The sequence below is a fragment of the Geospiza fortis genome, unplaced genomic scaffold, assembly GCF_000277835.1.
Source record: "Geospiza fortis unplaced genomic scaffold, GeoFor_1.0 scaffold1, whole genome shotgun sequence".
Taxonomy (NCBI): domain Eukaryota; kingdom Metazoa; phylum Chordata; class Aves; order Passeriformes; family Thraupidae; genus Geospiza; species Geospiza fortis.
Genome location: NW_005054320.1, coordinates 7,624,694 through 7,650,052, shown reverse-complemented (window position 1 = coordinate 7,650,052; position 25,359 = coordinate 7,624,694). Strand labels below are relative to the sequence as shown.

Genomic DNA, 25,359 nt, shown 5'->3' with positions numbered 1-25,359 from the left:
CGCTGCGAGCGGGGCCCAGGCCGGCGAGGCCGTGGGAACCGGCCTGTGCCTCGAACGCGGAATCCCAGAATATCCTGAGTAGCTCGGGACCCTCAGGAATACCGAGTCCAGCTCCTGCTCTGCACAGGACACCGCAAGGGTCACACCAGGTGCCTGAGGGTGTCCAGACATCCTGAACTCCGTCGGGCTTGGTGCTGTGACCACTGCCCTGAGGAGCCCGTTCCAGTGCCCAGCCACCCTCTGTGTGAAAAACTTTTTCCTGGGACCCAACCTAAACCTCAGCTCAGCTTCACGCCCCCCAGCATGGTGGGGGTTTTATTCAAAGTTTGCCGTTTTGGTGCAGGTTGCGCCCGGTTTCCTGTGTGGAAGTGGGGACAGGGACTTGGGCAGAGGCTCTTCAGCCTGTGCATGCTGCCTGCAGGGCCAGGGGACTTCAGGGGGCATCAGTAACTCACCCCTGCTCTGGCTTTTGCTGCCAAGGAAACTCCGTGGTTTGCAGCACATACTCCTGCGTGTGGGATTGCTCCTTTGGTGTGCTTCCAACTCTTTGTAAGGAATCCTATTTAGTTTCTATTAAAATGCTTGACTGTGAAAATTTTTTGTAATAGGCTTTTCTGAGAGATGTAACCAAGTATCTCTCTCTCTCTCTTTTAATACAGGAGCTGCTCAGGGTGATGAGGACAATCGATGATAGAATTGTTCATGAGTTAAACACTACGATTCCAACAGCTTCCTTTGTGGGGAAAGTTGATCCTGGCCAGACATGTAAAGAGCTGTACGAGTCTGTGAGTGTGCTCACCTTCCACTTTCAGCTCCCTTCCCGCTGCTTTGTTGTGTGCAGTAGTCACTAAAGCATCCTCCGTGTCTGAGGAAAACACTGCCTTGGTAGATCTTGCTTTGTGTATTCCTAACTGTCCTGCTCAACGTCTCCACACACTGCTTCAGTTTAAAACCATGCAGGGAAGTTCTTTGTTCTGCAATACTGATCCTTCAAGGATCTTTTAAAAAGGGTGCTTGCTTTTCCTGCTGCTCTGCAAGACTCCTCATGTTTTTTACCTTTGACTTTTGATCAACTTGGTAAGAGGAAGAATGAGAGGATAGTCTAAGTTGAGAGTAGCTGCTGCTCAAAGCAGTGTTGTTTCCCACATGTAGGTTATGAATTCAAAGGGATTTCTGGAGGCACAGCAATACCATGACTTTAGAAAGTGTCTCTTTAAACTTATCACTAGGAAGTTTTTATTCTCTGATGAGTCACTGTGACTTTCTTTTTCTCCCCACTTAGTTGATGGATGCTCACACCAAGAGAGAAAGAATCATCAAAAACTGCATCTCTCAGACTTCTGCTGTAGTGAAAACCCTCAAAGAAGAGAGGGAAAAGGCCCATGAAGATGCAGCATTATTAAAGCAACTCAGGAAAGAGCAGACAAAAGTGAGTGGTGGAGCCTTTGAGAGATCACTTAAAGAGGAGGAAGTGGGTATCTTTCCCAAATGGAAGGACCAGTGTGATGGAGAGAACCTGAAGTGGATCCTGAGTCAAGCAGTTTTTTCCGAGGTTCTCATTGGCCCTTGATGGGTCTTGTGAGAATTATTTTCCCAAGGTCTCCCCAAAGGCAGAGAGCTGCTTTTATCCTGCAGCTGGAGCATTTCTGAGATTCTTTTCCATGAATGCTGTAGAAAAGCACACATTCTTTCCCATGGTGGATTCTAACCTTCACTGACTGACTCAGGCACAGCTTAACTTTTCCTACAAAATGCTTGTCCTCTACAAGGTGCTCCCAGGCAACCTTGAATTCCACTTACACAACCTTTTTGCTGTTTGGTATTTCTTGGATTAATATTTGGAGTACCTTGTGATGGTGTGAGAGGGAGACTTCTGGGTTTGCATACAGAATTGTAATGTGCAAATGCCTTCTCAACCTTCTGGCCTGTGGGTGGGAAGTACTTTACCAGAGGTGACCAGAGGGGATTGAGTATCAGAAGTGGAGAAAGGAACCCCACTACAGTTCTCACCTCACTTCCAGGGCCCCTTTAGTAAGGAAAAGGATACTGAGAGAACCATGTGGCAGATGAGCAGTTTTATTCTTAAAGCCTCACTTATTGAACTGCTAACAAGCATGGATATTAGTTTGGAAAACTGGAGTGGTTGCTTAGTATTTTCTACAAATTTTGTTAGCAGAGCCAGTTCTTTAAATCATTTAGTTACTGAGACTGAAATCTCTCTGAAAACACTGGGAGGATCACAATTAAAGTGTTTAATATTTGGAGATGGCTTCAAATGTTGAAAGCATTCTGTGACTTAGAAACATTTCAGATTTTTTTTTATGAGATCACCTCAGATTTGTACTTGGACCATATGAAGTGTGGTCCCCCTGGTTTTTTTTTTTTTTTTTTTTGGCTCTCCAAAACACAGAGAGTTATGTTTTTTCTACAGGTCAGAAAAGCTATCTTGACAGAACACATCCTAGTTTTAAAAGTGGGAATTTCAAATATCTATTCACTTGCTTGCAGTAGAGATCTCTTTTCTCTTGTTCTGTGTTTCTCTCATCCTTCTAGTTCTAGAACTTGGAGGAGTTTGTGCAAAATTATTACTTCTGGGTCACTGAATGAGAAAACTTGGAGTAGTATTTTCTTTGAGCTACTAAAGATCCTCTGAGTGTTTATTTTATAGAGACATATCCTGGTCATCCAGTCACTCTGGATGCTGGATTGTTATTTCAAACAGATTGAAGTTCTGTTGAGTTGGGGAAAGTACATCCAACAGCTGTAGCAACTCTGTGTCCCTGCATATCTTACTTGGAAGGCTTTTAGTGGGATTGTTGTATTGGCTTGCACCTGTTCACCAGGCCTCTGATTGGAACCATGTATTGAAAATGGATAAACTCTGGCTCTTAGTCTGTTGTGTTAAAGACTCCAACAAGAATACATCCTAAATTTGGTCAAAATGGCAGATGGTTCTTAAATCTCCTACTATTGCCTCCTCCTCTCCTACTATTACCAAATTACCCGAACACAACTGTCACACCTGGCCCTCGGGGTTTCTAATAGATGTGAAACAGAGAGATTCTTACCCTTCTCACAGGTCAAGTGAGTGCTCAGGAGCTGTGTATTGGTGGTAGTTCTTGCTACAGCTTTTGCATCTGTGTAGAGCTGGTTTGTCCTGCAGTGATGACATGAAATACTAACTGGTTTGGACAGCACGAACAACACGTGATCGGACTGCAGACCCTTTTTGGTCAGTGCACTGAGTAGATGGCAAATGAAGCAGAGAGGATCTGTTCATAACTTTAGTTTTAAATCCAGAATCCTAGCTGGATTCCTAGCTTTGCTGCCAGCTTCATATATGACTCTTATAATGCAAGAGTGGCAACTCAAGGCTGCAGAGCTAACGCCAGCCCTGGCATTCCCTGTGCTCAGTGCTTGCATTAGGTGCAGTTATTTGTGCCTGTGAAGCCATCAATGTTAATCAGTTAATTGCTAGCAAATCTTGATGGGCATTATTTAGGAATAGAGCCTGAGTAATGAGGATCTACTGCCAGGTTTGCTTTGTGAGTCTGCCTTCACTGTGCCCTTGCAGACCTGTGGGTGCCCTGAGAAGGGCCAGGCTCCCAGGGTGATTACACATCGTGCCCTTTGGTTTGCACCATCACAGGAGGTGTGCGCCTGGTGCTGGGGTTGGGGGCTGGAAAGTTGCACTTGTAATAAATACTGAAGGCTGCAGGGAGACCTGTTTGACAATAACCCTTGTATCTGTTATTTTCTGCAGTTGAAATTGATGCAGTCGGAGCTCAATGTTGAAGAAGTGGTAAACGACAGAAGCTGGAAGGTACTCAGTCATTTAATAGTGATGATGTTGTGTCCCAACAGACAGTCCTGCACTGGAGGTGTGGGATTGGTGCCTTGTGAAGCCGCTTAACTAGAAATAGATGAGGGCACTGCTGGGGGAAATGCTTCAAGTCAGTCATTTTCCCAGTTCTGGATGCAGAGATCAAAACTTTTCAGTTGCACTGCCAGGGGAAGAAAAGCATCTGATTTAGCATGGAGGAAGGACTGTGGATTATTCCCTGTGTCCCTTTCTCCTCCTTGCCAGGGGCCGAACACTTTGTAGGCTTTTCTGTGGTGACTTCTCTGAGAAGCTTTTTAGGGCCTCTAACAATGTCAGAGAGAATGGTGAATGGTTTTTCACATTTGCCTGTATCTGGTGCTGATCACAACTCGGCATAGCCCGGGGAGGAGTGAGGCTGTAGAAGTTGAACCTTTTCCTGATGGAGTTTCTTCAGGCCTGAACAGACACTCCCTGGTGCAAAGGGCAGCCTTGCCGTTGCTCTCCTGTGTCAGCAGAGGGTGCAGATCACCCTCAGGACTGATGGCCCTGAAGTCTGTCCGGTGATTTTAACACTGAGCTTAAATTCTGAGGTGGTTATAATGTGCCACTGCAGCATTTCACATCTGGCATCCTTTTCTGGTTTGGTGAAGCTTTTCAGAGCTTTCAGTACTGCCGAGAACTTCTCTCCCTCTCTAAATGAAAATAGGATTTTTCAAATAGCTAGTACTAGCTGCACCTTCCTTTGTAATCCCTACTTCATTATTTTAGCCCCTAGATTGCACCAGTGTAAAACCAATGCAGCTTTATGTCTTGGGTGCTTGTCAGTAACCTCAGTGCAGGCTGATGAAATGAGCATTTACACAGTTTCCTGCATATGCTTTGCCATCAGCACACCTCTGTACTGTCCCAAAAAAGCTAAACATGCACTTTAGTTTGATTTTAAACCCACTCAGATCTGACTAATCAATGCCCCAGCCTTAACAGCAACATCCTGCAGGTCACCAGGGGCAAATATTTCACAGTGACTCTGCTATGAAGGAACAGCCCCCACCCTAATCTTCATTCTGGAGCACCAAATTTATTAATGATCCCAGAGGTCTCTTGTAGCTGCATTAAGCTTTTACTGGTGACAGAACTGTCTACTTTTTCCTGAAGATGGAGAGTTTATAAAGAGTGAGGTATGCATGGTGCAGGGGTACTTTAGCCTGCTAGTGTATTCCTCAGCCAATGTTCAGAGTGGAGCTCGAAGAGATAAATATTTCTGGGTTTTATCTCCAGCTCTGCTGTACTGTGCTCTGAATATACACATAAATGTCTCCTTTAGCTGCCTGTTAAAATGTCAGTTAGAGCCAGTCATGGTTGCAGACTGAATGCAATTTGTTACATGGAAGTGATTATTGGTGTGCAGGCTGGTGTTTTACAGTTGTAGACTTCTGGTTGGGAAGTACATTTGTGTATTTCCATTAATCCTGAACAACTGAAAACTAATTGGAAAAATCTGATTAGGAAACAGATTTTTAAACACTGGCTGACTGTAGCATAGTGGCATACAGAAGGATGCTACTTTAGAGAAATGCATGTGGAATTTGGATGATACCAAACAAGGAATTGACCTTCAAACAAGACACTTGCATTAGTCTCTGTCCAGCACTTCCAGATTGGACTTTATTGTTGGAGTGGTTTGTACAAATATGTAAAAGCCAGCAAAATCAAACTTTTGCCTAGTAACATGAACTTAACGTTTCTCAGCCATTGCTTTTTCTGAAAAATGTCTGAAAAATGAGAACAGCACTTCACAGGTAAACCAGTGGATTTAAGCGGCCTGAGTAACACACTGAGGAGGCAGTGTTAGTAAGACTGCAGTGTTGATCTTCCTGCCAGAGGTTGTGGAGTTACTGTTGAAGATACTTTGAAAGTTAACATGATAGCAAGCAAGCTGGTGTGTTGTTTGATGCTATAGACCCTTGCAGTGCTTTAGAGAGTATTTCCAGCACCCTTTTAGACATATATGCCATTAAAATGTAATTAACAGACAATGGACAAAAAACGGTTCGATTTGTTTAGTAGTAAAATGTTTCTGAATACAACTTGATGCTGTTGCTCTTAATTTCTACATTTCCTCCTATCACTGATCTCAAACCTTTACCTCATCTGAGCTCTTCCAGAGGTGTCCATTCCATGTGGTAACATAATGGCTGCACATTTCTGTGTGTGAAAGAAACTATATCATAGCTTTTGTCTTCTGCAGTATGAAGCAGTTTGAAATCCATGTCTATTTTTTTTAATAAAATTTGAAAGGTAGTTGAAAATTGCTCCAAAATTGTTGAGAAGCAATGCTGTAACTAATGTGTGCTCCAGGCTTAACTTTTGCTGAAGTTGCCACAGGTTCTGAACTGTGAGTAAGATCTGCTGTAGAAGATTCTAGGAAGAGAGAGCTTGAAACAGTGTATTTCTATAAAGTGTTGGATAACTTCCCCAAAATTACAAGATCACTCACTTTGCACATAAAGCCAATGGGAGAGTTCATGAAACTTCATATCCTGATGATCACAGACACTTGGGTCTGCCAAATCCCTGGACAGCTTGGCAAAATGTGCTCTTGTGGGAATGCTGGTGGAACAACCAACACCTGCCAGAGCCTCAGCTTGGTGTCAGGTGATGCTTGTGTTGCTTTCACGACTTGTGCTGGACAAGTTGGGATAAAAACTGTTAAATAACTAAATGGCTTGTGAAGAGCACTTGCAGCCTTGGTGGGAGCCTGTGTGTTTTGCTTTGCATTCAAGCTGCCTTACTTTAAATACTCACGTTTCTTGGCCCTCTTTAGGGCAGGCTGGTGGCAGTTCAAGCTAAATATACACGATCCTCAGTATCCAGTTCTGGAGGCTAAATTTTACCCAGAGAAGGTGCCAGAGGTGAGTGAGGCAGGAGTGCTGTGCCCTTTGCAGGGAGTGCTGGCAGCATTGGCACAGGCAGGCAGAGCACTGGAAGTGTGCACGTGGCTTTCAGGAGCCCTTGCCCTCTTCTTGGCTGTCATGTCAATGTAAAGTGTGCCTGCTCAGGAAAGACAGGAATACAGCATCCAAATTTCAATGCCAGAGTGAACCTAACAGAACACAACCATTCAGGAGCCTTCCCATGATTATTTCCCTCTCTTTTAAAAACAAAAAGGCATCAGCATTTTTGATGATAACAGCCTGCCAGGATTAACAGTCTGCATTTTCTGAGGGAGAACACTTAGTGCTGTGCAGTCTCCCAACATCAGGCTGCAAACTTTGGATTTACTAAAGCCAGGAGTGAAGGTGAATGGAGGTGGATGTCTTGGTAAGTATCATTTATTGATACCTCAGAGCTGGGCAGCTTGAGATGGGTGCCCAGGTAGCTGAGGTAGTTGCCTGAACTGTCTGTGAAGTTCTGCTCATTTCCTGGATGGCATTGATTCACTTTTGCTCTTCTTTTTTGGTGTCTCAGGTATTTAATGAGCGGTGCCGAATTCACTACAAGCCTCCGAAGAGTCAATGATGATGTGAGGCATTTTCCATCAAGGTGGTCCATAACTGTGAGAGCCAAACTGGAAAGAGACCTTGGGTGAGCTGAATTGGGACCCTCCAGAACCAGTAGAACCCAGTCTTGTTTTGTTTTGGACCTACTTAGCTGAATTCTCAAGCTTGAAATGATCCTCCTGTAATTAAGAGAAAACAACTAATCTTTTGTACAAAATATGTGAACAAATGAGTTTTATAGTATTAAAACAATTTTCAATCGGAATGCAAAACTGGCATCTTTCTTGAACTTCCACAGCTTCAGTGATCCCAGAGGGGAAGAAAGAGTAAAACCTATCCTGAGCAGGGAGGAGAAGGTTCTCCCTGAGCTGGTGCCTCCTAAAATATCAGTGAACATGGTCTTTTTGTGGAAATAATCTACTGAAGTCTGAAAGGAAATAAAGATTGCAGACGGATCGGCAAGTGTAGTAGGTTCAGCATCTCTGAGAGTAAGAAGTTACCAGCCTTGTTCTGAACTGCCCAACACGAGCAGCAGTGGCTCAGAGCTGTGTGTGGGTACAGGTTTGCCATTGCTGCTGCAATGCTGACGGGCAGCATCTGTTGCTTACTGCCCTTTGGTCTGTGTTTCCAAGTTCTGGAGTTTTCCTTTATATAGGGAATATGGTGTTGATTTAAACCTCTTTGGGTTGGAGCTGAAGATGTGTCTCATTTGGGAATGAGACTGTCCAGGGACCCTTTTTTGTCCCTCCCTCTGAATATTTAAGAGTAGTTCTAAAGGTGAATTGTGTTTGAGCTGAGGAAACAGCTGTGCATACCTGATCCTGCTGATCCTGGCCATGGTGTTGTGTTTAGAATGCAGCACCCCTGCAGTACCACAGCATTTAAAGGCAGATGAGTAGAAGGAAAGCTGAATTGCTGCAATTACAACTGTATATTTTACTTTTTACTTTTTATTTTGTATTTATCTCAGATAGGCCAACAGTCAAGTGACAAAGTCTGTGTAGTTGCCAGCTGATATGATCTTAAGAACCACTGAACTTAAACAGAGCCCTAAAAATACAGCCCTGTCTTGCAAACACTTGGGAATTCAGCAACAGCAATGAAATTACTGGACATACTCTCCAATCCCTAAAGCTTTGAAAATATAGGGAATGGGAAATAAATGAAGGAATGTACCTGTGTTACTGAGAGCTGGCAAAGATCTGTGCAGCAGCATCTGTTTTATAGATGTTTGTGCAGTAAAGACTCAGACTGTTTGGAAGCCTTTTATTTTTAGGCACCAGGGTCATTTCGTCTCACCTTTTTTTGAGAATGAGGTAGAAATTTATTTTAAGTCTTTGAGGATATAAATCCTAATGTTCAAACTTCATTTTTCCCCCTCTTTTTTTCTCAAGGTACTGCAGCTGCTTTATGCAGAACTTTGAGTTGGAGCACTCATTCTTGAAGATTTCTCATTGTTTTTCTGTAACTCTGAAAGCAGAAAATGTGTTTGTTCTTCAGTTGTTAAATTCTTATAATTGTTTATCATCAAAGTGTAAATCAAATACTGCTCATCAACCTGGGCTGAATTGACACTGATGAAATTTCAACAGGAGGTGATGGTCAATTAATGAGATGTTGAGAACAGTAAGTTTTGATTTCAAAGTTGGTACTTTATTATTGACCTCTAGTATAGGTGTCTAAAATATTTGTTCTCTCCAGGGCTTGGATCAACTGCAAGGACAAATTCTCTTTTTAAGCCAGTTGTACAATAGAAACTGATACAAGTGTGTATAGACTTGGATCAATAGTCTTGAAATATAATTTTTTATTTCTGTATAAACTAGAGACTGTAATGAGAATTAATCATTGTCTTCCTTTATCCATCCAGATGTTTGCTGAGCTCTTGTGGAAAGCTTCTTCACTTAAGCAGATGCTGTGATAAATGACCTGTGAAATTGATGTGATGCACAGAATTTTTTTTTGCATTGCTTATGAGGAAACTATGTTAAAAAAGCCCAAAACCCACAACCCCAAAAAATCAGCCCAACGTGGAATTATTTTCAGTTTGAATATAAGGCCAAGCAAGTAGTCCTATACAAACCTGAGTATGAAAAACTGATACCTTGAGAAGACTCCTAAACCCCCAGCATCCCTTCTTGGGGTGTTTGCATACAGAGGGTTGCAGTAAGACCTTGAGTTGCTTTATGTGGTTTGCTCTGAGCACAGAGGGTGTCTCATACAGTTGTCCCCAGCCAGTCAGGTGGCTCAGAGGCCGTTCAGGTTGCTGTTGAACTAACTCGATGGAGCACACGGTGAGTAAATGGAATTGCATGCCACGCTTGGGGCGCGGGGCAGGAGCACGCGGCTCTGCTGCTCCTGGGAGCCTCAGAGCTGTGTGTGGAGTGGGGTGTTCTGGCAGGTGTGCAAATGGCATCGCTGTGAGCTGTGTGCCACACAGGTAAATTCTGTGTCTAGGGACCCCTGAGGATTCCAGGATAGGGTTTAGTCAGGGATTGAACCTTGCTTCAACGTTACCATTGAGGTAGTTACAAAATTACTGGGCTGTTTGCTGTCATATGGGGGTCAAATAGTGAACCCTACAAACTGCAGAATTTCATCCTTTCCCTGGTTTTAACTTCTGTTTCTGCAAGTAAGGGCATTTGAGCACAGCTGATGGCTGTGTCCAGAGTCTGTGGGTGCCTTGCTTCCTCTCCTGGAGCTTTCCCATTGCTTGCAAGTGGTGAATAGATATGAGCAGATCCTGCACGCTTGTAAAGTCCTCTCAAGCTTGTGCATCTTTCCTTCTGTGAAATAGAAAGAGGTGTTGTTCTTTTTCTAGCATTCAGTGCTGTTGTCTTCTGCAGCCTGTAGGCATGAAAGGCTGATGAAACAGGTAATTTCTTTATAGAATATTTTTAACAGTATATTTCAGTTGTCTTGAAGCAGACTGAGAGGAAGAGGCTCAGCATATGGGCTGTGATAAGTTTGTGCTGCTGAAGGTCGGGTTTCCATTAATCCTCTTTCATGTACAATGTCAGAAATCTTTCAAAATCAGGATGGGTAGCAGGAGGGGAAACCTTTTTTTGCAGACCAGCACGCTGAAAATCAAGGCTGTTGTTCCTGTGATGATGAAAACAGATCTTCAGCTGGTACGTGGAGGGCTGCTTTCCTCTAGAAGCTCTTAAAGACATTCAGACCACGTGTCATGTCCAGCCACAATTACATGTCACTGTGAAACCAGAAGACTGACCTTACTGACTTGGCTTTCACAATCATTTCTACAGAGCTGACTTCATTCCTGGTTGAAAAACGACTTGTAAATACATAACCCTGGGGTTTGGATTTTGGTGGAGGTTATTATGTTTGCTTTTTTTGTACTGGTGTTTTTATCAACAATAGCTTGGCATTCTTAAAATTGCTTAAGCAGGACTACAGGGAGTAGTGGCCTGCAAGTGGTAAAGATCTGTTTCTTTTGTGTTGGAGTCGTACACGGTGCAAGATGTTGCTCAGCTTCAAAGCTGTACAGAATGCCAGTGGTGGTGTCCCAGCAGATTTTCCAAGAAAACAGCAGCACAGTGACGTGAGGAGAAGCTGCCAGTTGTGCTGATGGAGAGCATGGACTGGCCTGGGACGTGATACCAGCCACGTCTCAAACACCACAGGGGGCACACTCACCTTGTTGTGCAAGAGACAGCATGGGAGTGGCTATTCTTTTCAAGGCAGTGTTCCAAATCTTGGTTCATTACACCCAGAACTTAGTGTAGAGAGGGGTGGGTGGAAGTGGGGGTTGCCCCAGATAAGGTTGATCAAGTGCCTCTGGTCATCTTTGATCACAGGTCTGTGACATGTCAGCACTTCAAAGTGATTTCATGAAATATTTGCACAGGATGAGTACTGCATCCCAGACTTAGAAATATCACTGGATTTTGGGACAGCCATTACCACTGCCGTGGAAAGGAAACAGTCTGATTTGCTTCTGTAAACTTCAGCATCAACTTGCTGATAATTAGTCTTGATTTTTTTCCCCCCAGAATGCACAATTGTGCATTCTGGGGGGAAAAAAATATTATACTTTAAAATAAAAAAACAGCAAACCCAGAAATATGAAGTCCAGTGAATGATTTCCACACAACATTAATATCTTTAGTTTCCCACCTAGATTCTTTCCAAGATTATAAAGGAACCCTCCTAGACTTTGTGCTCAGTGTATTTGTTGCTAGACAGAATCAAGAGTTCTCCAGGAATGTACTGCTGCCCTGGGGAATCTTAACATCCCTTCCCAAGGAAGTTAGCAGGATCTGTATCCTGGTGAGTGGAGAGGTTTATAAAATATCCTGTTTTAGCACTGGCACTATGCAGTTGTTGGACACATTCTCTGATTTCTGGCCTCAGTACGATGAACTGGCTCTTCCAGTTCCTTAACTTATCTGTCCTGCTCTATGAATAAGGCACAAGTGGTGGAACATGAGCAGAATTTGAGTGAATCAGCAGGGTCTTATGCAAAAGAGGGTTTGAGTTGTCATCAGCTCCATGAATATGGCACTCCCTTTATTCCTGAGAATGGAAGGATTTTTCTCTCTGTTCACAAAATTGTTGTCTCAGGACAATGATTTTTCCTCAAATGCTTTTTGTCCACCTCCATAGCATTGCTGCTCAAGTCTAGAAAATTCTGCAATATCTTTTTCAGTAAGATGCTGTAATACTAATCAATACTGTTGAGTGTAGGACCCCTACAGCCCCAATTTCTCAATCTCAGGAGCTTTGTACCAAAACCAGGCCTTGACGTCAGATCTGAAGTACTTTTTACAGTGTCTTGCATAATTTGTTATCTGTGAGGAGGAGGTTCAGTAGTATGGATAGGACACAGATAAGTTTGTTGCTATGGCCATAAACCCACCTTTTCCTAGCAAATTCCCTAATCTGATCCAGCAGAAATGCCCACTGCCTGTGTGCAGTATATATTCTCATTTCACCTGCTCCCATGTACCTGCCCCTATGGACTAAAAAGTCTGTTTCTGCTTCTCTGGTCCTTGCTCTGGACCAACATTCCTCTTATTTGCTGGAGAGGGGGATGGCAGAAATACTGACAGGGACTAATATTTTTCTGTGGTCTTGAAGTGTTAGTTCTCCCTCACCAGGGAGGCTGCTAGCAGTTACTAGCCTTCCCCCAGTAGGATTTGAGCTTTGTACACTCACATTTGTGACTGTGCCATGTGACTGTAACTGCAGAATCAATACTTCTGACTATATGTTCTCATATGATCTGTTTCTCCAGCGTACATTGAAAATGGGACAGCTTTTGTGTTTTTTCATTGTACTTTGTCTTCCAGGAAATTGGCACTGGAGCTAAAAAGTGGATTTTATTGCACATTCAGTTGCTGTTATGATTGCCTGAATGCATCTCTTGGTTTGATGGGAAAGAAGCAGAAATGCCTTATTTGCAGTACTTACCTGAATCTGAAATTGAATTATTTTCTACTTCTGATGCTGGTGTTTACCTTGGCACCTTTTTGGTCAGGCAGAGGAAAGTCAAGTCACTGAGTATAAGATGCCATCTGCTCTGGTTTCCCCACTTAGAAGGATAGTGAGAGAATAAAATTTCAAGTTAAACGGGACCTACGCTAAGGAAAGTGCTGCATCCTTTCTACTGATCAGTAAAGATGTTGAGAAATACTGGGTGTGTCTTCGATCTGTTTCCCAAGAGCTCAGCCTAGTCATCTGCACATGGGTGGGGAGGCAGGAGGTTCCAGCTGCAGCCCAAACTAACTCTCTTTAAGATGAGGGTGATTGGAGGCTGGTGTTTGCTTTTCTTTTGGATGCGAAGACCATAAACACTACTTTAAGTGTTTTTTACATTTATTAATAATATTGCCAGTGCTTTACATTGCTTTTTTCCCCCTTTTCCCTGTTTGTCTCCTCCAGTTCAGTAATGGTAGGCTCCATGTGTTGCAGGTCACATGGTTCCATGACACATGTGTGTGTGTGTATAGGTGAGATGCCTGGGGACTCTGCTCAGACTGTGCTGAACTTCCCTCTTCAGAGCCACTCATCATTTGAGAGAAGTCACCTGCCACCATGATGGCTGGGGGCTTATCTGACACCAAGTCAGCTACTCCAGAAGTTCAGCAGCTTGTTAACCAGGTGAGTTGCACCCTCTCTCTAGATTAAGTTTCTTATGTGCAAAGAGGCCATTCCTGAAGCTTGTGTAAAGCCTGGGAGACTGAGCCAGGTTTTAAACTGAAGACGCTGATGCTGAAAGTGGGAATCCCCTTGACTGGCAGTGTTTTCTCAGCATTTTATGTAGGAAGTGCCTTGGTAAGACTGAAAAAGCCACTTCTGTGTCTCTTTGTCCATGGCCAGGCATGGAACTGGCTCCCTTCAGTTAATGTCTGTGTGAAGTTCCAAGCCCAGCTCTGCTATGCCAGCAGTGAGGTCACTTGTTTGAAATGAGAGGTGGCATATTGGAAGGGAAGAGGTTGTACCTGGTAGAGTTCATTCCTCAGTGAAGGACTGCACAGGACAAACCACATGCTAGTATGCAGAAAAGAATTATATACTGAGGACAAAGCTTTTAAATTGTGTGTTCCCTGCTGGCATTAGGTGTTTTCTAGAGTCACAGCTGTGATACAGGGGCTGTTGGTGGGGCAAGATGAGCTTGGCACAAGGCAGGCCACTAAGTGAGCCCAGTTGCCAGGTGGTTGGCTACAGGCAGTGGTCCTGAACTGGAGCAGCTGTGTGAGCAGCGCCTCTGCAGATCCTCTAATGCCCTGCAGTGCAGCAGCTCTTTTTAAAGAAAGTATAAAATGCATCCTGAGGAATGAAAGGGGTTCCCACCCATCCAATCATCTCCACACTTCTGCCTCTGAAAGACGAGCTCTTGTCCCTTTGGCAATTGCACTCAGGCACTCTTTGAGGAAGCAAAACTAGGAAGTAGCAGGGCTGAATGCATTGGCCAATACTGCAGCACGCTTGCTATACCTGATGTGCAGGGTATCACCTTTGCTGTGCCACCGAGGACAGTTTGCACCTCCATCTTTCCACATCTTCTGCGATCTTGCAACTGAGACCAGGCAGCCCAGTACTCTGAGAGGGCTCTTTTCTATAGTCCACAGGTGGAGGGGATTACTTTAATACTCCGTTTACTGATTAGAAGACACTCCATGTTACAGGAGGTGCCTGATTTAGCAGAGTGATACAAATATGTTGGTAACTTGATACAGGTCTAAGTTACTCTTAGCAAAATGTAGCGACTGCAATCCCGGTTCTCTGAGGATGCCAGGGTGTTCTGCACTCCTGGTGTACAACACCCTCTGTGTCACCACACTGGGCATTCTCAGTGACTAGGAAGGGGGTGTGGGTTGAAGTCACCTCTAGCCAGCAGTTTTCTTCAAAATTCTTTTGTCCAACCATTTAGTTTTTATAATCAGGGTTGGGCAGAGCCATGTGCTCACTCCCCCTGTGCTGGTCTGGCTAACTCAGAGGTGTGTCGCTTTCTCTTACTGAACTCGGGGAGTTACACCACCACATGACCCCTTCCACTGACAGAGTATTTATCAAAAACGCCCTGTGGGTCAGCCTTTGTGTTGAGATAGGTAGCTTATTTGCAAAGGCTGTGATCAGTCACACCCTGCATTATTCTCTGAGTTTCATGGGTGGAACGTCACACTCTGCAGCTCCTCTGAGCCTTCTTCCATGATAGGGCTTTATTGGTCAGTCACAGCTGGGGTCACCAGAGCTGGGGACATGTACATGAGGGAGGGCTGGAGTTTGGGGTAACAGGTTAGTCAGAGATGATTTACTGCAGAGCAGAAAGAGAAATGGATGATTTACAGTTGTTTGGGGGGCACTGAATTACTTGGAAGCAGTAGCACTGTTCCTTCTATTTTGGCAGGAATGTTTGAAGGAGCAGCACTTGCAGAGATCAGAAATTCCTTTTTGGCTGTGGAGGGGAGACCTTAGGGACTTGTAGCACCTTTGTGTATTTGCCATTTTTGCTTCCTCATGTTTAAGATGGGGCCAGCTGAGGGCTGTGAAATTTAATTAATGAGTCTGTGAAATGCTTTGAGCACCATACCAGATACTGAGCTTCATTTTCAGTGCTGGGCTGTGTTATTTATGGGTCGCCAGAAGTCTTGCAGTGTGTATTGGAGGTGAAACCACAGCACTTGAGTGTCTGTGAGTGAACAGGCACTTGAAAATGTGAATGCTGGTTTCAGGCAGTGCTAATGCTCCCAGAGTACAGGGCGCATACAGAATCTGAAATGTGGATAGTTCAAAGTTTCTGTTTGATCCCAGAAAAGGACTGATTCTAATTTTAGTTCTTTTGTTCTCAGTAGTTTCAGGAAAATGAAAATAGATTGTTCTTTGCTCTTTATTTTCTGCAAGGTGAAGTTTCTGCTCTGTGCTGAGAGCAGGAGAGAGAACGTTTCCTGATCCTTTCCCCCTTTGCAGAGAGTGTGCTGAGAGCAGGAGAGAGAACGTTTTTGCAGAGAATTTGGTATAGCTCTCTAAGGAAAATATTCTTATGGAAATCTTATGTTGGGGAAATCCTGCTATCCTTCCAGCGTAAGTGTCACCCTTTCATGAAGCAATTCTGGGGGCTTGAATGCTCTGGTGAGCAGAGAAGCAATTCCTGTGATTTCAGTGAAGCTGTGAAGAGTGTTTGCAGAACTTGGGATGCTCAAGGTCTGTCTGCTCATGGGATTACATAATTATTTACTTATACCTGTGCCTTGTCTCTAGCCATCATTAGTGAGCTAAGCAATGTTAATTATTTGGTCTCCCTGTTTTACAGCTGTTGCCCAAAACTGAGGAATGTTTTGGGTTTAGGATGCTGTTAGATAACAGCTTAGGAATGTTAATTTTTTCACCCAAGGATTAAGGAGCTGTTTGCCTTCTTGATTTTACTGAAGGTTCAGTCTGTAAATAACAAATGGGGAGTATAGTGGCCAGAGGAGAGAGAGCAAAACTGGAGAGAAGGAGCTTTGTTTTGTTTTGTTCCAAGGGAGGAATATCATGCACCAAAAGTTGCCACTTAGGAGCAGTCTAGGAGGCGCCTGGCCCAGTCAGCTGGAAGGTTGTTGGGAATTAAAATTTCCCTGGTTTGCCAGAGTTAGCAGCTCCTCAGCTGAAAGTATAGTTGTCTGTTCCTGGGGATAGAAACCCCGTGGAAGGTACTCAGCAGAAGAGCAGGGTCAGAGATCATGAGGAAGCTGAACAGGATGATAATTTCTGGCTCTTTGGAAACGATCTGGATGTTCCTTGGATACTTTCTGTGACCTTCCTGCTAGGAAGGAATGTCATGGGAGTGGCAGCTAGCTGTAGATGCTTATACTGGGAAAGTTAATTAATTCAGTGGGTTCCTGTGAAACAGGTGGGTGGTGAGAAGTGCTGAGGTGCTGCTGGCCCGGCCCAGGGCAGCCTGAGCAGGCTGGCACTGACACTGACACTGCTCCTCTGCCCAAACTCAGTAATGCATTCGGTCATCAGCGTGGCTGTCATGTGCAGAGGGGCACTGTGTCACCCAGCCTTTGAGAGATTGTTTCTGATTTCTGTGTGGTGGTCATGCAGCCATCATGAAATAGGAGAGTTTTTATTACTTGGAGAAGTGAGGAAGGGCAACAGCAAAACCACTGCCTTGTACTTCTGGAGGGAAGACTTTGGCCTGTCTGGCAGACTGGTTGAAAGAGTCCCTTGGGAGGCAGTCCTGAAGGGCAGAGAGATCCAGGAAGGCTGGGCATTCTTCAAGAAAGAAATCCTAAAGGTGCAAGAGCAGGGTGTCCCCATGTGCCAAAAGACAAGCTGGTGGGGAAGAAGACTGGCTGAAAAGAGGGTTTTGGCTGGAATCCAGGGTAAAAAATAGAGTTTATAAGCTTTGGGGAGAAGATGGGGCAGGCAATTCAGGAGGATTACAAAGGTGTTGTGAGGTTATGCAGAAAGTCAGAAGCCCTGTTAGAACTTAACTCTGGTCACTGCCAAAGGCAATGCCAAAAAGTGTTCTTATGAATAGATAAGCAACAGAAAGAGGGCTAAGGAAGAGAATCTCCATAATTTGCTGGATGTTGAGGAAATCACTGCCACCAAAAAATACAGAAAAGGATGAGGTACTTAAAGCCATTTTAATCTCAATCATTAACAGTCAGACCAGTTTTCCTACCAGCTCCCTGAGCTGTAAGACAGAGACAAGGAACACACTGAAGCTCCCACAATCCAGCAGGAAACAGTGACCTGCTTCTCCACTTAAATATGTGTAAATCTATGGGGCTGGATGGAATCCACTGGAGGGTACAGAGGGAGCTCATGGAAGAGCTCTCCAAGCCACTGTCCATGATTTACCAGTGGTCCTGGTGAACCTGGGAGGTCTCACACAACTGGAGTTTGGCTAATTTGATGCCCCTCTAAAAGAACATCTACAAGAATGGTAGGAAAGAGGATCCAGGGAACTACACACCTGTCAGGCTGACTCAGTGCTAGGGAAGGTCAAGGAACAGCTCATCGTGAGTGCCATCACACATCATGTGCAGGACAACCAGGGATTCAAGCCCAGCCAGGATGGGTTCATGCAAGGCAGGTTTTGCTTGACCAACCTGATCTCTTTCCATGACTTGCCTAGTGGATGAGGGAAAGGCTGTGGATGTTGTCTCCCTGGACCTCAGCAAAGCCTCTGACTCCAGTTCCTGCAGGATTCTACTGAAGAAGCCTGGACAGGCGCTGATTAATATCTTTACTGATGATTTGGATGAGGGGCTTGAGGGCACCCTCAGTCACTTTGTGGAGTTTCATTAAGGGAGTATGTGTGGAAGGATGAAAATTGGAGTGGTATATGTGAAAGAAATCTCTAAGTATCAACCTGCCAATCATTTTTCCCTTTCTTTTTACAGGTGAAGCCACAGTTTGAAAGCCGGGCAGGCATGAACTGTGATGTCTTTAGAGCCACAGCATATAAGACTCAAGTGGTTGCTGGGACAATCTACTTTATTAAGGTTTGTATATATTGTAGGAGGGAGTGTTTTGGAATTAAATTATACAGGTGACTTGCAGAGTGGCTTACAGCTAGAAAGAGAGGCAAACATCATAGAGAACTCTCTGATGTGAGCAACAGAAGTGGGGACTACCTCCAAATGCTTATAAAATTCCTCTGTTTGGCACTACTGTAAGCAGAAATATAAATATTATAAAACATGCCCTATGCTTATTCAGATGTGACTGGTAAGCTTCTTGGGATCATCCCCCTCAAGGACTATAGATTGCCTTCCCAATTCAAATTATTTCAACAAGTCATAACTGGTCTCCTGTTTCCTTTCAAGGCAACATAGTATCTGATCCTTCATTTGTGTTTGCTGGGATAAAATTGAAGTCAGCTTGAGGAACCGATGGAGAGATAGAGTAAATTTTGTAATGCACACATGTCTGCTGACTAGTTTTGCATGCAGGCAGGTGTGTTGATGTTTTGGGTTTTGATGTGTCAAGTGCTGCAGAGGTACACAGCCCGCCTGCTGGTTCTTTCTGTATTTTCAAAACCACCCCTGCTGCTGCAGAGGAAAAATGGGTAATGCTTAATTTGGAGCCCTGTGATAGCACCATTCCTCCACTACTGGAAGCCCTGCCCGATGGATGTGAGCAGATTTCTGTGAAGTAGCACAGCAGAAATGTCTGGGTGTATTTTTCATCTGAAGGCCAGCAAGCACTGCTGAGCAGTAGGCTGGCCTTGTGAAGCAGAGCTGGCATGGCCTGGGACTGCTGAAACCCCACGTGTGTGTGGGCAAGTACCTGATAGGGTATACCAGTATTCCAAGGGAACTGGAATAATTCTTTTATTAGAGGAATTGGCCTGTAATGTGTTTGGGAGAGAGTAATTCTGCAGAGAGATACTTTGAGCATTAGCTCCACACTTCTCATAGTTAGCTGATCCCAGGAAGGACAGATGCTGCCAAACCTTCTTTCCCAGGTGCTTCCTTAAATGAACTCTTAACTCAGAAACAAAGATTGATGTATTACTGAACTTGGAAGAAATCCATTTGTAACACTGGACATGGATGATTTGTCTCTTCTTTCCCAATTTTACCAGGGATGGAAAACATCACAGATGGAATACATCCTCATTTTGGCATTAACTGGAACAAATTCTGTCACAAAATTAATTCTTTTATATTTCTGAATCTTCCACCTCACTGACATTTTACCAGCAGACTTACATCTGAGATGCAATCCAGACCAAGCATAGTGCCCCACTGCAGCCACCAGAAAGCATGTAAAAACCTCTTGGAGCCTAAGGCATTAAAGTTTCCATCTCCCTCACCAAGGGAGAGGTTAGCACCTGTTGTGCTTGGCCCTTTAAGAATGAAATTTTACAGCTTCCTGCCAAGTCTTTGTTTGAGGACTTTCTAGGGGGGAAGGTGAATTTCTCTGGAAGAGTATTTATTCCAGGCATTCCCATGCGCTCCCAAAAGCACCAGGATATGTCAGGTTCCCTGTTCAGGCACTGATGTGGTTGGAGTAGCTCTGCAGACCAGGGATCCTGGCTTTCAGGTTGTCATTGCTTCTCAGGACCACGTGCTGGTCTTCCTGTATTAGATCCTTCTGTACCCTTTGGGACCTGACATGGTGTCTGCACTGTGTCCCACCCCCAAGTCATGGAGGTTTACTCATTGTCTCTTGTCTCCTACAAGTGTGTCAGGAAGCTGTGAGCAAATGTGCTGGCATCCTGGTGATTGAAACACTATCAAAACCTTTCTCCTGTTGCATCTTCTGGTGCTTCCACACCCAAGCAGTTTTGCTCATTTTCCCTTCACCTGAGGTTGAGGGTTTTAAATGTAGTGTTCTACAGGTGTAGACAGTTTCTGCCACCACTTACTACCCAGACTTGGATAAGAGCTGTTGAAGTAAAAATGAAGGTACATCTAAAATTAGGATCCTGAGCAAAGATGTTCTTTCAAGAATGTAAAGAACAGCCTTTTGTTTGAATACGCTTTAAGCCCATGATCCTCACTTCCCCGCTCTTTTTGGTTGCCAGGTCCAAGTTTCCGATGCCGAATATGTCCACTTAAAGGTGTTTCAGAGTCTTCCTTATGAGAACCTAGGTCCCAGCCTTGTCAGTTTTCAGACCGGCAAAACCAGAGATGACCCTCTGACCTACTTCTAAGACTTGATGTGCTGCAGTGCCTCACCTCTGCAAATCCTATGGGGATTCTGCCTGTGACAGTAAATAAAATAAGTTTGGAAAGCTATTGTCTATACTTTCCTTTTGCTGCTGATATACCTGCAGAGGTCTTTCTTGTTATCTTTCATATCTGTCACAAGACTAAAATAAAGTATTTTTAATTAAGATATAAAATAAACATAAGGTTATCTGGAATATAAAAACCAGTTAAGGAAAAAAAGCTGAACAAGATAATAATCAATAGTGAAAACCAGTGAAGAAAACACTAACGCACCAGTCAAATATGCCATCTCAAGTCAAAAGAAATGTTTATTGTTATAAATGCAGAAATGCTTGTCAAGCTCAAGTTCCTTTCCATAGGACCTCAAGGACTTTTCCATAGGACCGAGAACACAAGCAAGCTGGTTTGGTATTTTAAACTCACACACCCTCTACGGGACATTACATGCTACTGCTGCAAGAGGATGAGCATAATTACCAAGGGAATGTTTGTTTCAAACTACTGTAAGCCTCTTTCTCTTCCTTGCAAAATTGCTTCAGCTCAAGTCACTCATAAGGTCATTGCCCATAAAATACAAAGTACAATTTAAATCTCCACATATATTCACAGTTGCAAAACAGCACAGAAAAGACTGAGGCTTTCCTCTTGTTCCTTGCTGCAAATATATGAGTGCTGGGGTCATTCCCCTTCTGATTTCCAGACCAAGGAAGTTGACAAACAGGACTTAGCCACAGTATTCTTGTTAAGTTGCACTAAAGCCTAAGTTAAGTTGCAATAAAAGTAGGGTTTACATTAGTGCAGGTAATAGGAGAGCTCTGTGCCTCTCAGGTTTGGAGATTGCACAGGAAGGGAATGGCATAAAAAAAATTGATTTTTTTACACCATGATGTTAAAAAAAAGCCACTTTTTTCTGCCTTTGTTGGTGCAGGAATCAACATTTTGCAGCCTGTAGAAAATGCACATAAGAACCAGCCAGGGAAACATGGCAGAAAAGGTTGCTAGAAATAAGCCAGTTCATCGTGCTTTGTCTTGCTGCCCTGGTAACTGTGGAGGCTCAGCTGCTCATTCTCGTGGGGGAGGCTCTTGAACACCCTCAGGTGCATGAACTCCTCATTCCCAACATGGACCTGCAAAGCACGAAACCCAGTGAGATCCCTGCAGGGGGAGCCTGCAGCAGGAGGGGTGGCAGAGGCTGGGCTGATTTGAGGATGGAGCAGAGACAGGCAGTAAGAAAAACCATTGGTTTGTTTTAAACTAGACTAGGAGCCGTGACTTTCCAGAAATACCACGTAATTTCCCATGAAAATGAAGATAGGGAGAGGGCTAGGAGGTGGATATTTGTTTTTTTTTAATGCACAATTCTTATTAAGGTCAAATTGTAAGCATTCTCCTCTAGTTAAGAAAGGAAAAAACCCCACCATTCCAAAGATTATACACATTAATATAAAATAAACAACCCAGTGTCCTCTACCTTGATGAAGTAGTTTGTTCCAGCAACCAGCTGAGTTTTAAACTCCACTGCAGTGAAGACATCAAAGGTTTTCCCTTCTTTTTCTTCTATCTGAGCTTTTACCTTAAGGAAACAATAGGTTCTTTAGGAATGATGCAAGATTCAAGTATTTAGGACTTCAGGCTCACAGTTCACTGCTGCTGAATTCCCCAACACAGAGTTCCTGCTTTTCCAATACATTAAAAGATCAAAATGAATCATGTTAAGTTTTGTGTGAGAGCAGGACCAGGAATCTAGGGATGTGGCAAAGCTGAGTTGGAGGTGGGAGTCAGTCACTACAGGCTGACACCAAGTCTGGAAAACACTTGGCAGTTCTTTCAGGATGTCTGCTGGAATCTGTGTTTTCAAACTGCAAAACAGTGCTCAAGAAGTCAAAATAACCTGTCCAGTACCCAAGAGGGAGCCATGAGCTCCTGAGATGCAGCTCTTCTCTCCTGCACTGGGCACTGTAGCACATTGTGGCTGTATGGAAACTTCTTGGTCAGGAAAGCAGAAAATTTTAGCCTTTGTTTTGCAGTACAAGATGAGTTAGTCTTGGAGTTCTTGCTTGCAAAGTCCTTGCCTGCTCCAGGCTGCACCTCCTGCACTGCATCATTGCAAAGGCCTCCCTTCACTCCCGAGGCAGTAGTACCAGCAATGAGTAGATCCTCCAGCTATATGGTGTACTTCTCCTTCTTCCTAAATTCAAGGAAAATAGATAACATCTGCACTCCTGCCTAAATCCCATAGGCTTCCTTGGGGAAAAACAAATGCCAACTTGCCACTGGTCAGGTGCTGTAGGTGAAGCAGGAATAGAACCATTCCTGCAACAGGGTGTGTTATCCCACCTCTCCAACTCCCAGAACTCTGGTGCCTTTTCAGTGACCATCCTGTCCCTGCGAGCTGTGTCCATGCTTTTTACCGTCTCTCAGAGGCCATACCTCTACGCTTCCTCCAGGTTATGATCAGTATGTCACAAGCAAGATAATGATGTTTGGACACTCTCCTGTTTGTTTTTTGCCATATGGAAATCCAAGCTGCATTCTGAGATGCACTGAAGGGCACAGCCCCAGAAAACATCATGATTCAGTCCTGCCTCCTCCCCTTCTCCTGAGCCAGAGGTTGGAACAAGTGGCTTCAGTTTTCACCACACTTTTACAAATTTTAAGCAGCAGGGCAGACATAAGTCTCCCCCTGACCCTGTCCTGTGCTCTTTTAGCAATCCTAGGCACTGGGCAGCTTTGGTTTCTGAGCTCACTGAATCACCCCAGCTCAGCACATTTTGTATTTCCACCAGTGAGCTGAACACTGGGCTCTGGGTGCAGAAAGCTCAGAGTCCTGCATCTGCAAGCCTGTCAGGGTGTTTGTGGCAGTGAGTCACCACAGCATGTGACAAACCAGCACCCTGAGTCAGTGCGGAGAGGGAGATCCCAGACAGAAATACTCTCCCAAAGACCTGGTTCTTGATCTCAGTCTGGATTTGGGAGTCCTGGAGGACAGGAGCCAGCACTGTGTCCTGCTGGTACCAAAGTTAATGGCATACTGGGCTGCATCAGCAGGAGCCTAGCCAGAAGACAGGAGAGTGATTATTGCCCTTTACTTGGCCTTTTTTAGAAAATGTGGAATCCTGTGCCCAGTTCTGGGCGCCCAGTGCAAGCCAGACACCAATAAACTGTAGTGAGCCCAGTGAAAGGCGACCAGGAGCACTCCTTGAGCACACCAGGATGGCTGGACCACTTGTGCTGTGAGGAGAGGAAGAAAATGAGCTTGCTCAGCCCAGAGAAGAGAAGAAGGCTTTGAAGAAAGCTTTCCAGTACCTACAGGAAGCCAGGGTCTTTCCAGGGATGAAACTTTCCAGATGCCAGAAGAATGAGACACAATGGTCATAAACTGAAACTGGAGGCTCAGACTGGATATAAAGAGAAACATTTCCCCTGAGGACATTCCTGCAGTACAGCAGGAGTGTTCAGAGAAGCTGTGCAGTTTCCATCCTTGGAAGTTTTCAAGACCTGACAGAAAAAATCTCTGAGCAGCCTGAGGATGGTGACCCTGTGGCTCAGGCAGGAGGTGCAGTCCCTTCCCACCCAAACCATCCATAATTCACTCACAGGGCTGGAAATGATCATGCTCTGAAGGCTCTCCACTGCCCTGCGAGGCCTGTTTGCCCTGCACTCCCAGAGCAGTTAACTAAAAAGCCAATGGTTCAGAATCACCCTGGATAAGCTCTGCCACAGTTACCAGTGAGGAGCCAAAGCTGAACAGGCCTAGGTGGAAATCTTTGCCGTGAGGAGGCTGTTCCTATGGGATTCCTAAGCCAGACACTGCCAAAGGAAGCCTTCCTGCCCCGTGTGACACTACACCTGCTGTGGGTCACAAAAGTGAACAACATTCGGCCATCACAAGGATTCTTACGAAACCGCAAAATGAAGGCAAGAACTGGAATAGCAGGAACAGCGAATATGTTTATGGCAAGCAAACTGGCAGGCTGTAATAAATCTCCACAAAGATCTGACTTTAAGCAAACAAAACTATTTGAGAAGGCTACCTTGATTTAACGAAACTAATGTTTTCTCCAGTAGTGTCCACATGAGTGCATGAGCAAGTTTCAAGTTTTGGTTTTCCCACCTGTATTTAATTTAAGGAAGTAATTTAAACTGGCAGTCAAAACTCTAAAGTATTTAGGTGATTTAAATGAAAACATGAGATTTTTGGTTAAATCTGGTCACTTATGAATCCAGCAGGGTTTTGGTTTTGGATTACCAAACCACTGCAGTGTGCCACAGAACAGAAAGTCAGGATTTCAAACCTAGTTTTAAGCCATGTTAATTGTATATCTGCATTATCTTTAACATGACATGGCCTTTTCAGGTCAAAGCAATAATTATAACTCTCAGCAATTCTCAGTCATGTGCTCATTACTGCAAACTCAGGCCGGTGCTTAGGAGATGTACATCTCTCCCTTTTCCTAAAACACAGAACCCTCAGACTGTACGAGCTAAATGTTAATTTCAGTGGCTGCTGTGCTTTTGGGTGCTCTGTATGTGTTTGGGAACTCCTCCCGCCTGGGGAAGAGGCCCAGGCAATGACAAAGAGTGTCAGATGCTGGAGCGCATCTTTCATCTTTGCTCTCCAGCCTACCACATCCTAGCCGACAAAGCCAAAAAGCAGAAGGAAATTGAGTTTCCATGAAAAAAAGAAGAACATGTGCTTTGGAAGAACTTAGTTGCACAACAGCATTTTTAGAGTAAAAGCATGTGCTCCAACAACATGAGCAGTAATTTAAGATACTGTAAGTAGCATCAGGATTTGGAGCTAGTTGTGGTTGGAGCTGAATTCTGTGTTGGGGAAAAGCAGAAGCCTTCTTGCTTATTCCACGTTTCACCCCCTCAAAAAAACAAACACCCC

At 44.3% G+C, this 25,359-nt stretch overlaps 4 protein-coding genes across 4 annotated transcripts in view; 2 read left to right on the top strand and 2 right to left on the bottom strand.

Moving 5' to 3' along the window:
* FAM162A (family with sequence similarity 162 member A) overlaps positions 1 to 171 on the bottom strand; it is an 8,745-nt gene extending 8,574 nt beyond the window's left edge. The window contains exon 1 of the mRNA XM_014306866.2: positions 103 to 171. Within this exon, the coding sequence (XP_014162341.2) occupies positions 103 to 171 (69 nt within the window). The remainder of the gene's footprint in view (positions 1 to 102) is intronic.
* A 488-nt stretch (positions 172 to 659) lies between these two features.
* CCDC58 (coiled-coil domain containing 58) lies at positions 660 to 7,595 on the top strand. Its single transcript, XM_031056637.1, has 4 exons — positions 660 to 785; positions 1,283 to 1,429; positions 3,764 to 3,823; positions 7,292 to 7,595. Exons 1-4 carry the CDS (start codon positions 675 to 677, stop codon positions 7,340 to 7,342), a joined length of 369 nt encoding a protein of 122 aa, XP_030912497.1. The 5' UTR covers positions 660 to 674; the 3' UTR covers positions 7,343 to 7,595.
* A 1,291-nt stretch (positions 7,596 to 8,886) lies between these two features.
* LOC102039922 (cystatin-A) lies at positions 8,887 to 20,540 on the top strand. Its single transcript, XM_005420591.3, has 4 exons — positions 8,887 to 8,949; positions 13,258 to 13,446; positions 18,186 to 18,287; positions 20,318 to 20,540. Exons 2-4 carry the CDS (start codon positions 13,381 to 13,383, stop codon positions 20,444 to 20,446), a joined length of 297 nt encoding a protein of 98 aa, XP_005420648.1. The 5' UTR covers positions 8,887 to 8,949; positions 13,258 to 13,380; the 3' UTR covers positions 20,447 to 20,540.
* A 208-nt stretch (positions 20,541 to 20,748) lies between these two features.
* LOC102037658 (cystatin-B-like) overlaps positions 20,749 to 25,359 on the bottom strand; it is a 5,417-nt gene continuing 806 nt past the window's right edge. The window contains exons 2-3 of the mRNA XM_031056712.1: positions 21,937 to 22,038; positions 20,749 to 21,592 (exon numbers count right to left, since the gene is read on the bottom strand). Of these exons, the coding sequence (XP_030912572.1) occupies positions 21,464 to 21,592; positions 21,937 to 22,038 (231 nt within the window). The 3' untranslated portion in view covers positions 20,749 to 21,463. The remainder of the gene's footprint in view (positions 21,593 to 21,936; positions 22,039 to 25,359) is intronic.